The following is a 12,876-nucleotide window of genomic DNA, read 5'->3' as shown; positions in this document are numbered from 1 at the left end:
TATGTAGTGAGTTTATAGTGATTTTGCTGCTTCTCAGACTGGGAGAGTTAGAAGGTAAAAAATCTATATGTGAAATAAAAACAATTTTTTTCTTCTTCCCAGCGCCCATGTAATCTTGTAAAAGGTGTTGAATGCAAGATGTATGAGAGAGGACAAACAAAATGTTTGTGTTGTGTGTTATTCTTTACTCATAAAAAAGGAAAGTGTTCATAGTATGATCCCAAAACTAACTGTTTGTTTGTTTATTTGTTTAGGATGGATTGGATGCTTTGGTATATGATTTGGATTTTCCTGCCTTAAGAAAAAACAAAAATATTGACAACTTTTTAAGCAGATGTAAGTAATTTTTTGTGGAGGTTAATGACAGACTCTATATAATGAAATATTAGATAATTCAGGCCAATATTTTTTTTTCTTCTGTGTACTCTTTGGTTATTTCATCAGTAATTCCTACATAAAATAATAGGAAATAAGAAAGAAACTTTATTGGTTTATTAATATGAATGCCTAACAGGAGAATATTTTATAATATTTTATAAAATATTTTGCAGAAAAGGGAACGAAAAGTAAATGGCTAAAATAAGTAAGTTAAAATAATCATATACATACTTGCATATTGAATTTCAATAGTGTTATATTTATTCTTTATTTTTCTTTTGTAAATTATTAGCTGTTTCAATAGCTGCAGGTAAGAACAGATTGCATATGAAAAGCTCTCCTACCAATGAGATAATGAGAATTTTCTCCATGGAAGGTGGCTTATATATTAGGTTTTACAGATTTTTTTTTTCTAAAAACTTTTTTGGATTTTGATATTAGATTTAATCAATTAAAACTTGATTAAAGAATTTATTAAGATAGTTTTAAACTTTAATCTTAAAAAATGACAATAAGATTTGGATATATAATATTCCCACTCCATTTCTTTATTTCTTTTCTGTACATAGTGATACATTTGGGTTAGGCTGGTTTTAAAATATGTTAAAATTCAATTTTATTTATATATGTTTTGTTAGAAAATTTTATTTTTCTAAGTAGTAAAATCTTTTTACTTTGTTCTATTTCTATATCGTTTTTACACTTTGAAATCTTGCCTCAGAATTTTAATTTTTTTAAATCAGTTAACTTAATTTTTTTAAGTTTCTTTTTTATAAAAATATTCAGTCTGATTTAATTTTGTAATTGGTGCCAGAGTCTGAATTGGGAACTTTTTAAGTATAAGTTTTCTTAATTTCTCACATCTTACTGAAGTTACAGGACCATTTTATTACTGTTACATTTGCTTATCAACCTAATGTACTCAAAAATAGAGCAAAAAAACTAAAAAAGTGGAGAATCTTGACCATTTCTTATTTGATGGGAGGCATAGAATAAATGCGTATTAGTACAAGGGGGTGGTGCTGTATGATTTTGTAAAATAGGCTAGCAAAGATTGGAACGCATGCTTTCTTAAGCTATTACTCATTTTACTATACAATATTATTACTCTCATAATAGTAAATATGCCTTTATATTACATATTTTTATAAATAGAAATATCATAAGCCACAGTAGAAATAAGTAAAATAAAGTGAAAGTATAAAGCCTAAAGTAAATTTTTAACTGATAAACTTAAATAGAGTTTTTAAATTGGAGAAAAGTACAGAGTAACATAACAAAATTTTAGCAAATTGGATCTAGCATTATGTAAAAATTGTGATAAAGAAGGGTGTATACCAGGATTGCACTGTAAAATTTAAGGTTCAAAAATCAATTAGTGTAATTTACCATAGTAATGTATTAAAAAAGAAAATCCATAATATCATTCAGGAAATGCAGAAAATGCATTTGATAAAATTGAGTATCCATTCATGATTTAAAAATATCTCTCTGAAAACTAAGGAAACTTCCTTACCCTGATAAAAAGAATCCACAAAAAAACCTACAGTTAGATTGTATTTAGTTGTGTATGACCAAATGCTTTCCTCCTAAGATCATGAAGAGGCAAGTCTGTCTGCTCTTACCACTTTCATTCAACATTGTCCTGGAAGTTCTAGACAGTACAGTAAGGTAAAATAAAAAAAAAAAATCATATAGATTAAAAAGGAAGAAGTAAAAATTCAGACAACATGCTTTTGTATACATAAAAATCTCAAGATTCTACCAAAAAACCTACAAGAACTAATTAAGTTCAACAAAGCTGCAAATTAGAAGATTAATATGCAAAAAGCAATTCTATTTCTTTATATTAGCAATAACCGATTTGAAATTGACATAACAAATATAGCATTGTTTATAATAGAAGCAAAAACATGGCTAATTTAAGGATAAATTTGAGGGGCGCCTGGGTGGCACAGTCGGTTAAGTGTCCGACTTCAGCCAGGTCACGATCTCGCGGTCCGTGAGTTCGAGCCCCGCGTCAGGCTCTGGGCTGATGGCTCAGAGCCTGGAGCCTGTTTCCGATTCTGTGTCTCCCTCTCTCTCTGCCCCTCCCCCGTTCATGCTCTGTCTCTCTCTGTCCCCAAAAAAATAAATAAACGTTGAAAAAAAAAAATTAAAAAAAAAAAAAAGGATAAATTTGACAAAATATGTATCAGACTTGTATACTGAAAACTACATATTACTGAGAAATTACAGAAGACCAAAAAAAAAAGAATGTATATTCAGTGTTCATGGATTGGACAATTCAATAATAATATGTTAAGAGTCCTCATATTAACTGATAATTAGAATCCTTTATTCTCAGAACCTGAGAAGCCTTTTTCTTCTCTAAAGTGACCAGCAATTCTAAAATTCATATGAAAATGTGAAGGATCTGGAATAGCCAAAGCAATTTTGGAAAGTAAGAGCCAGGTTAGAGAACTAATACTACAAGATTTCAAGATCAAGACAGTATATATTAATGAAAGAATAAATACATAAAATAGATAGAACAAAACAGAGACTTCAGAAATACATAACCATCAATTTATTTTCGACAAGGTAATTCAAATGCAAGCCTTACTTCACACCATATATAAAAATTAACTAGGGGCACCTGGGTGGCGCAGTCGGTTGGGCATCCGACTTCAGCCAGGTCACGATCTCGCGGTCCGTGAGTTCGAGCCCTGCGTCGGGCTCTGGGCTGATGGCTTGGAGCCTGGAGCCTGTTTCAGATTCTGTGTCTCCCTCTCTCTCTGCCCCTCCCCCATTCATGCTCTGTCTCTCTCTGTCCCAAAAATAAATAAACGTTGAAAAAAAAAAATTAACTCAAAATTTTTCATAGACCTAGATTTAAAAGCTAAAATAGCACTTCTGGAAGAAAACACAGAAAATATTTGTGACTGGTTAGGCAATAATTTTTTAGATGGGACACAAATAGCACAGACTACTTTTAAAAGAAGATAGATGAGACTTCATCAAAATTCAAACTTTTTCTCTTCAGAAGACATTGCTAGGAAAATGAAAATAAGAGCCATAGGCTAGGAGAAAATAGTTGCAAAACCTGTGAAAAGGGAAAGAATGGTCTTTCAACAAATGGTGCTCAGACAACTGGTTATCTATAGTTAAAAGAATGAAGTTGGACTGTTAACTCACACCATATACAAAAGTCATTCAGAATGTAAGAACCAAACTATGAAACTCTCTATAAAGGAAAACATTGGCATAAATCTTCATGGTCTTGGATTAGTCAGTTTCTTAGATATAATACCTAAAGTTTAAGCAACTAAAGAAACAATAAAAAGACAACCCAATTTAAAAATAGGCAAGTCAATTGAATAGACATTTCTCCAGAGAAGACATACAGTTGGCCAGTATGTTTAGTTGTTTACATACAGTTAGTAAACATACAGTTGTTTAGTCATTGGGCAGTTCCAAATTACAGCCACAGTGAGATACCATAACACATCTATAAGAATAAGTAAAATTTTAAAGGCTGACAATATCAAGAATATGTGAAAATGTGGAGCAATTGAACTCTGGCATGTTGCTGGGTGGTTTGTAAAATGGTAAGGTGCTCTGGAAAACAGTTGGCATTTTTCTTATAAAATTATACATGCATTTACCTTATGACCCAGGAATCCCACTTCTGGGTATTTATCCAAGAGAAATGAAACCAAATGTACACACAGAGACCTCTATGAGAATGTTTAAGGTGGCTTTATTCAAAATTGCTGTAAACTGGAAGCTGCTCAAATGCCCATCAGTTGGTAAATGGGTAAACAAATTGTGGTATATCCATATAATGGAATACTCAGTAGTAAACAGGAGTAAATTAAAGTAAATTAAATTAAGTAAATTCTGATATGTGCAACAACGTCAGTAATCTCAAGAACATTGTAGTAAGTGGAAAAGGCCAGGCACAAAAGGGTACACTGTATCATTCTGTCTGTATGACATAACATCCCCCTTTAATTCAAGTTGTATTTCACACAGAGTAATAGATCTTCAGGGGATGATCATATTTTACATTCTGCAATTATATGGATATTTATAGCTTTTGTTACTGAGTACATCAAAATTTTTTACTAAAGGTGAATGTTTAAATTGGTTTTTGTTGACAGTTATCATATATAGTGATCTAAAAATATACCTGGAATATGGGATAAAATCATTCTCTTCAGTAATTCAGCTAAAGTCTTACTAGAGTGTAACAACTTTAAAGTGTAGGAGTTTGAAATATTTTAAACTTCAGGCCTAATTATATTACAAGCTGTTAATTTTCATCCCTTTGTATTGAAGAATGTTTACAGACTAAAAGGGAAACAATCTGACCATTGAACTGAATAATTAGTTAAATATAAAGATTTGCTTTTCTGGACTCTGGTGTATGATACCTGAATGATAAGGACTACAAAGAAAATGTTTATCATCCTCACATAACTAATAAATATTTTAAGGTGAATTTTAAGTCAGGGTTAGAGATCCAAATAAAATGGTGGGAGTTAGTCACATTTTAGAAGAAACATGTTTAGGGGAGTGCATCGGGAGGAGGAGAAAAAATTTGGGAACAGTGATTATGACTATATATTTGTAAACCATTATGAATGCCACTGAGATTTGGGGTATAAGATTGTTAATTATGTTAGTAGAAAAGCAAACTTATTAAACAAATCTAACAGTCTAAAAAAAGATAATAGAGGAGGGAAGAACAGTGTGTGAGAAATTCCATGAACCTGAGAGTAAAAATATGATAGCATTTGTTTGGATAAAAACAAACAAAAAAAACCCTAGAAATAATACTTAATGGTAACATACTATATAGCTTTTTTATTCAGTTCATTTTAGACCAGTGTTTCTAGTCTAAAGTGGCACTGTTGACATTTTGGGTCAGATAACACTGTTGGCAGGAGGGGCTGTCCTTTGCATTGTATGATGTTTACCAGTCAGTATCCCTGGCCTCTACCTTCTAGATGCCAATTGCATGCTCTTTTCCTTCCCTCAGTTGTGACTGCAAATTGCTTAAGTCAAATCTCACTCCCAGCCTTTCATACAGTTTGCTATATAACCTTTCAAGTTACATTTAAAAAAAATTTTTTTTAATGTTTATTTTTTGAGAGAGAAAGAGGCAGAGAACAAGCAGGGGATGGGCAGAGAGAGAGGGAGACACAGAATCTGAAGCAGGCTCCAGGCTCTGAACTGTCAGCACAGAGCCTGCACCGGGCTCAAACTCACCAACTGTGAGATCATGACCTGAGCCAAAGTTGGAGGCTTAACCGACTGAGACACCCAGGCACCCCCAAGTTACATTCTTATCTCTACTGCTACTCCTTGTTTCCTTACACCTCCACCATACAGCTTACATTTACTTTTTAGAAGATACTTTGATATCATCTCCACAGTACTTTTCAGTGTTGCCCTCCTCCTTCTAAAATTCCTTCTAACCCCATCCAACTTAAGAGTCATCCTTTAAATTTCAAATTAGGCTTCACTTTAGTTTCCTAGCCCCTTGTGCTAGGTCAGATATACTGCTGCTAGGCATGTGCTTTCATGGCATCTTGTGCACTTATCACAGTTAGGTTATATTTATTTTTGTGATTATTTGATTAGTATCCATTCCTCTTCTCCTTCCCTCATCAGTAGATTGAAAGTGTCATGAAACCCGGGGCATTTGTATTTGTATAGCAAAACCTGACTGAATGTTAGTTACTCATTAAATATTTGTTAATGTATTAGAGTTTAAATGCTGGCTTGTTAGAGATGATCTAGAAAGTATCCTTTTGTTAGTAGAGTTTGGATATGATCATTGTCTTTTTAAATTGTTTTTTATTACCACATATTTCAAATGAATTGATGACAATACAATACATATCTACATGTCCATGATCATGAATAAATTAATAGTTAATACTTTGCCCTATTTGCTTTTGATCTTTTGTTCAAAATAAGATGTTAAGTTACACCCTAAGCTTTGGGCCTCATGTCTTCCTCTTCCAGATGTGAACACTAGCCTAGAATTGATATACGTATTTAGTCCTTGTTAAACTTTCTCAGAATAGTGATTTCTAAAATGAAAGCCACCCACATAAAATCATCAAATCAAAAACAAGCATACAGAAAGATCAACAAACAAGCCACATATGACAAGAACAAAATAATTTTTGAGATGTAGAAAATAAATTTCTTTCAGAAGTTTCTGTTATTTTAAGGTGTAAATCATTGTATTAAATCATTATATCAAAGGATAATTTACATTTATCATTGTAAAAGGGTTGTATCTTAAGTTTTTATTTTTCCAAGTAATCATATTTCGTAACCAATCATACAATATTTTAATGTTTCATAAAATGGAGTTTAACTTCTGTTTTCTCTTTTCCTTCCAAAAATAAGATTAAACATTAAATTAGGTATTTGTTTATATGCAAACAAGCATAAATGATCATTAGAAAGTTTGTTCCTCCTTCCCCTGTCTTGAAGTTTTAATATGTCTTTACTCTGGCATGTTTTAAAACATAAAATGCTTTTTTTCCATGCTTTTAAGATTTGTAAAATCATGAAACCTTTCTGCTTCTTAAATGATTATTATGGTAACCGAATGTTACTGTTACCTTTAAATTAGCTATTCATTGCCTGGTGATCAAAATCAGTAAGCAGTTATCTTGTATTAAAAAACATGAAGGAGAAATAAATTATTTTCAGTTCAGCATATTATGCTGATATTGTCAGTGAATCCATTGTTCATCTAAAGAAGTAAAACAACTTGACTCTGTTTGCCTTAGCTGCTTGTAGAATTACACAAAAGGTACATATTGCTCAATAGAAAAAGGAAAACTTTTTCTCTTATATATTTCTCTTATAATAATAATTAAAGCATCACACATTTTTATGACTTGTAGGAAACCCCTTATTTTATTTTATTTTTTTTTAATTTTTTTTTTCAACGTTTATTTATTTTTGGGACAGAGAGAAACAGAGCATGAATGGGGGAGGGGCAGAGAGAGAGAGGGAGACACAGAATCGGAAACAGGCTCCAGGCTCTGAGCCATCAGCCCAGAGCCTGACGCGGGGCTCGAACTCACGGACCGCGAGATTGTGACCTGGCTGAAGTCGGACGCTTAACCGACTGCGCCACCCAGGCGCCCCGAAAACCCCTATTTTAATGTTGGTGGTTAGTTTCTCCTAAGAGTATCTCATTATATTTGTAAAATCATGTACTATAATATTGAAGATGAGTATTACATTATCTATAGTAAAATTAAAGACCGTTTTATCTACTTTGAATACAAAGTTTGATGTAGTTAGAGATGTATACTTTTTGGGGAATTCTAAGGAGCAACAATGATAAAAACAATTTATATACTACCTATATATGCTATTCTACATTTAAGAAAGATAAATGTGAGAAGAAGAAGATATAAATACATAATATTGATCATGTGTTGTGATTAGCATACAATTCCATTTTCAGGTTCTTCTGATAAAAATGTAAAACTACCATTTGGTAGTGGCATTTAAAAACTCCACTGCTAAGTATGAAGGTATAAAAATGAGCATGTATTAATGTGGGACATATTTCAGCCAGAAGGCATTGAAATGTACTAAGATTTTGACAAGTTTGATTGTGTGTGTGTGTGTGTGTCTGTGTGTGTGTCTGTGTATTAGGTCTATAAATGGCTTACATATTTTGGTAACTCTAGCACGTGAATGGTGAATGTATCTCTGTTTTGGGGAGATGGGAACAGGATTGTAGTCCTAATATATTGGGATTAATTCTTCAACTGTATACTGAAATATAAGAAAAATAGTAATTTTTGAAGGAAATGAACCAAAAGAGAGTCCAGAAGCATACTTTTTAATTATATGAAAATTTGAAGTAAACTTAACATGACACTTAGTGTCATTGGGAAAAAGGTAGATTGTTCAGTAATTTATATTCGATATCCATATGAAGAGAAAATGAATTTCAGTCTCAAATGTAAAGACATAAAGTACTAGATGAATGTAAATGTATTATATTTATAGTCTTCAAGTAGGGAATGTCTTTTTTTTTGGGGGGGGGGGATGTCTTTTTTTAAAAGCAAGATTTGAGGACTAGCAACTGTAAAGGAAACATTGACAGATTTTTGCCTTATCAAAACTATGTAAGGAAAGAAATATTTAAAGAACACTAATAAACTGGAAGAATTATAATGTATTTAATAGAATTATGTTTCTAATATAGGAAGAGATCCTTCTAATCAATAAGAAAAAAATTTTTTTAAATGGACACAGTAACTGAATATGTAGTATAAAGGAGAAAATCTGTAAATGACAACTGAGTAGTTAACAGTTGAACAAATCCATTATATTTCAACAAATATGGGTTAAAATAAGAAATAGGCTCCCCTACCCCCCCCCCCCCACATCTGAATGAGAAAAATAAGAAAGAATAATACCTAGGATTGGTGACTGTTAAGTGAGAGTGAATATTGGTGCAGTCATTTTGAAGGGCAGTTGGACAGTGTATTTTAAAACTAATAATGTTCATGAGCGTAACCTAATCTTTTACTTAAATATATCCTGCAAAAACAGCTCTATAAGTGTACAGGAATGTTCATCATAGCAAATCTGTGTTGTTGTTAGGTCAAAAAGTTAGAACACAAACATAAATCAATGGGTGAAATCTTTCAGCTATCCACAGTGTGATACTTTCCATGAAAAGTAAGTTGCAAAATACTTTCTATGTCAATAAATATAGATAATACATTTTTAAAAATGAATATGTGTATTCCATTTAATGAATATATCTTAAATTAAAAAAACTGTTTCTGTAATGGTGGACGCTTAGGGTCCTTCTGGTTTTTCACTATTATAAATAAGGCTGTGATGAAAGTTCTTGTACATACAGTTTGATGTGTACTTGCTGCTCCTTTCTTTGGAGTGAGTCCAGGAATTGCTGAGTCAAAAGTTATATCCAGTTTGCATTTTGATACTTAGTGCCAAATGCAGTTTTATACCAGAAGGTTGTATAAAAGTTGGAATTTTAAAAATAGCCATAAAATTGAATAAACTATGCAGTGTGACCTAGTATATTACAAAAGCTTGTTTGAAGCTATTACAAATAAAATACCACTAAATTAGATTTTTTAAAAAGAAATGTTAAGTATCCTCTTTATTTATTTTTAAAATAAATTATGTTATAATAAACTTATGGAAGACTTGCAAAAATAGAAATTCCTGTATGTCCTTACCCTAACGTTCGTATCTTCTGTAACCATGGCTCATTGGCAAAAATAACAAATTAAAATTGATGTATTACTGTTAACTAGTTAAATATTTAAATACCAGTTTTTCCACTAAGCTCTTGGTTCCAGAATCCAGTCTAGAGTATTACATTGTATTTAGTTTTCATTTCTTCTTAGTCTCCTCTAGCCTGTGATAGTTTCTCAGTCTTTGCTTATTTAAAAAAATTTTTTTTAATGTTTATTTTTGAGAGAGAGCATGAGTGGTGGAGGGGCAGAGAGAGAGGGAAACACAGAATCTGAAGCAGGCTCCAGGCTCTGAGCTGTCAGCACAGACCCCGACCTGGTGCTTGAACTCATGAGCCGCAAGATCATAACCTGAGCCGAAGTTGGATGCTTAACTGACTGAGCCACCCAGGCACCCCAGTCTTTGCTTATTTTTTATGACCTTTTTTTTATGACAGTTTTGAAGATTACTGATCAGGTATTTTGTAGTCAATTTGTGTTTGTCTGATGTTAGACTGGGGTTCTGGTTCTGCGATACCATCATGATTTATCACTGGTAATGTTAACTTTTATCACTTGGTTTAAAATAGTGTCTGTCAGGCTGGAAAGTTACTATTTTCCCTTTCCAAAACCTGTCGTTTGCAATCTGGTTACTTGTTCTGCCCATACTTATGGTCAGGGTGATCAGTAACCTCCACCTCCAGACTCAAAAGGTTGTATGTAGTCTTTCACACAGAAGTTTTTTATTTTGAAAGTCTAATTTATCAATTATTTCTGTTATGGATTGTGCTTTTGGTGTTGTGCATAAAAAACATTGCCAAACCCAAGATTGATTCATTAAATAGCTTTATTGAGATATAATTTATATTCTGTAAAATTCATTCATTTAAAGTGTACAATTCATTGTTTTGTGTGTATTTTTAGTTGTGTAGCCATTACTAGTCACTTTTAGAACATTTCATAACCTCATAAACCCCATACACATTAGCAGTCACTCTGCATTTTTCCCTAATTTCCCCAGCCCTAAGCAAGGACTAATCTATTTTATGTCTATTTAGTTTCCTACAGGTAATAAACATTACCTATAGATGGAATTATATGTGGTCTTTTGTGACATTTTTTGGACTTAGCATGATTTATTCAAAGTATTATCTATGTTGTAGCATGTATTCTTTTTAATTGCCAAATAATATTCCATTGAGTGAATATACCTACCACATCTTGTGTATCCGTTTATCTGTTGATGACCATTTGTATTGTTTCTACTTTCTGGCTACCATGAATAATCCTGCTGTGACTGTGAACAAGTATTTGTAGACTTGTGTTTTCATTTCTCTGGGGTAGATACCTAGAAGTGGAATTGCTGGGTCATATGGTAATTCTATGAGAAATACAAGATTGATTTTTAAAATATATATTTTTATTATTTTGGAGTAAATATGTGTGACTTTTCTTTTGTTCCTGAGTAGGTAAAAGCTGCATGTAGTTGATTGTCTCCATTTATATCATTAAATGTTTTTAATGTTTCAGTATCATTGAGTATATATGTACATCAGGGACGTATCCATGAATGAAGTGTGGTCTCTATCCTTAAGGAAATGGGAATGTACTATATGTACTATATACTAGAAAAAACATAGCTATATAAGCGATTTCAGTCCAGATTGATAGATGAAATAATCAAGTAGGAGTGGTGTCTCAGAGGAGAGGGAGTTATTCCATCTGCTTGAGAGGATCAGCAATGGCTGAAGAGGAGATACATACAGAATTAGATATTATTTGATGGTAACTTGGTCAGATAAAGTAGGACAGGTCACTTCAGGCTGATGATCAGTATCTGCAAATGTATGGAGATGTGAAGCAGTATGGTAATGTGGGAAATTGCAAGTGACTGGACATTGGTAGAGCATACTGGGGGAAGTAGAAATAAAAGACTGGAGAATCAGACAGTGACAAGGTCTAAAAGCCATTTTATACTGTGTTAAGGAGTTTGGGTTTATCTTCCTTCCCCATCTATTTCTCAAACTGGATTACTCTGTGTATGTGTGCGCTTATGGGTGTGTACACTGGCAAAACACGGCACATCTTCCTGGAGTTGAATTTTGTTCAAAGATTTGGGCATAAAATAATTTTTGCATTGAAATGATCAGATTTCTATAGAATTGAATATTACATTGTAGATTTTATAGATAAGTTTTATGTAATTTTAGAGCCTTTTAGAAATGCTCTGTTTGACTACTCCAAAAGTATAAAGGTATACTGGTTTCTTTAGGCAAAGAGTAGCAGTATTTTGGTCAGTGTATTATGCATAGCTTTTATTCCCATATTTCATCCTGACATTTTATTTATTTTTTTATGTTTATTTATTTTTGAGAGAGAGAGAGAGAGAGACAGAGCATGAGGGGGAGGGGCAGAGAGAGAGGGAGACACTGAATCCAACGCAGGCTCCAGGCTCGACACTGTCAGCACAGAGCTGGATACAGGGCTCGAACTCATGATCTGCAAGATCATGACCTGGAGCCAAAGTCGGACACTTAACCAATTGAGCCACCCAGGTGCCCCCGTCCTGACATTAAAAAAAACTTATTTAGCAATTGGGATGTGTTTTACAGTCTGTAGCGGTACATAAAATTATGGTGCAGTTTATAATCTTGGATCCTAGACAAGGCAAATATGTCTTTTTCTCAGTAGAAAGCAATAGTAATTATAGAAAACTTGAAATATGTGAGTAATAAAATACTCTGAAATCACACTGCACTCAGAAGTGACTATAATTTTTGTTTTGGTGTAGTTCCTTCTGGTCTTTTCTTTTCTTTTTTTTTTTTTTTTTTTCAACGTTTATTTATTTTTGGGACAGAGAGAGACAGAGCATGAACGGGGGAGGGGCAGAGAGAGAGGGAGACACAGAATCGGAAACAGGCTCCAGGCTCTGAGCCATCAGCCCAGAGCCTGATGCGGGGCTCGAACTCACGGACCGCGAGATCGTGACCTGGCTGGAGTCGGACGCTTAACCGACTGCACCACCCAGGCGCCCCCCTTGTGGTCTTTTCTGTTTACACATACCGATTATGTATTTGTGTTTATATATTTGCGCAGTTGTTTATTGTTTCTTTGCTCAACATTGTATGTTGACTGTTGTTCTATATGATTATTCTTTTAACAACACAATTTTAAATGTCACCTGATACTCCATTATATGTATGTAAAATTATTTAATATTTACATTTTTAAAAACATTGTAAAAATCTTG

At 33.0% G+C, this 12,876-nt stretch overlaps 1 protein-coding gene across 3 annotated transcripts in view; it reads left to right on the top strand.

Moving 5' to 3' along the window:
• ROCK1 (Rho associated coiled-coil containing protein kinase 1) overlaps positions 1–12,876 on the top strand; it is a 161,815-nt gene that overhangs the window by 39,411 nt on the left and 109,528 nt on the right. For all 3 annotated transcript variants that reach the window (XM_045457149.1, XM_045457150.1, XM_045457152.1), the window contains exon 2: positions 255–336. In XM_045457149.1, coding sequence (XP_045313105.1) covers positions 255–336 — 82 coding nt within the window. The remainder of the gene's footprint in view (positions 1–254; positions 337–12,876) is intronic.

This window comes from Leopardus geoffroyi, chromosome D3, assembly GCF_018350155.1.
Source record: "Leopardus geoffroyi isolate Oge1 chromosome D3, O.geoffroyi_Oge1_pat1.0, whole genome shotgun sequence".
Classification (NCBI taxonomy): Eukaryota; Metazoa; Chordata; class Mammalia; order Carnivora; family Felidae; genus Leopardus; species Leopardus geoffroyi.
This window is presented reverse-complemented; position numbering and strand designations above follow the sequence as displayed.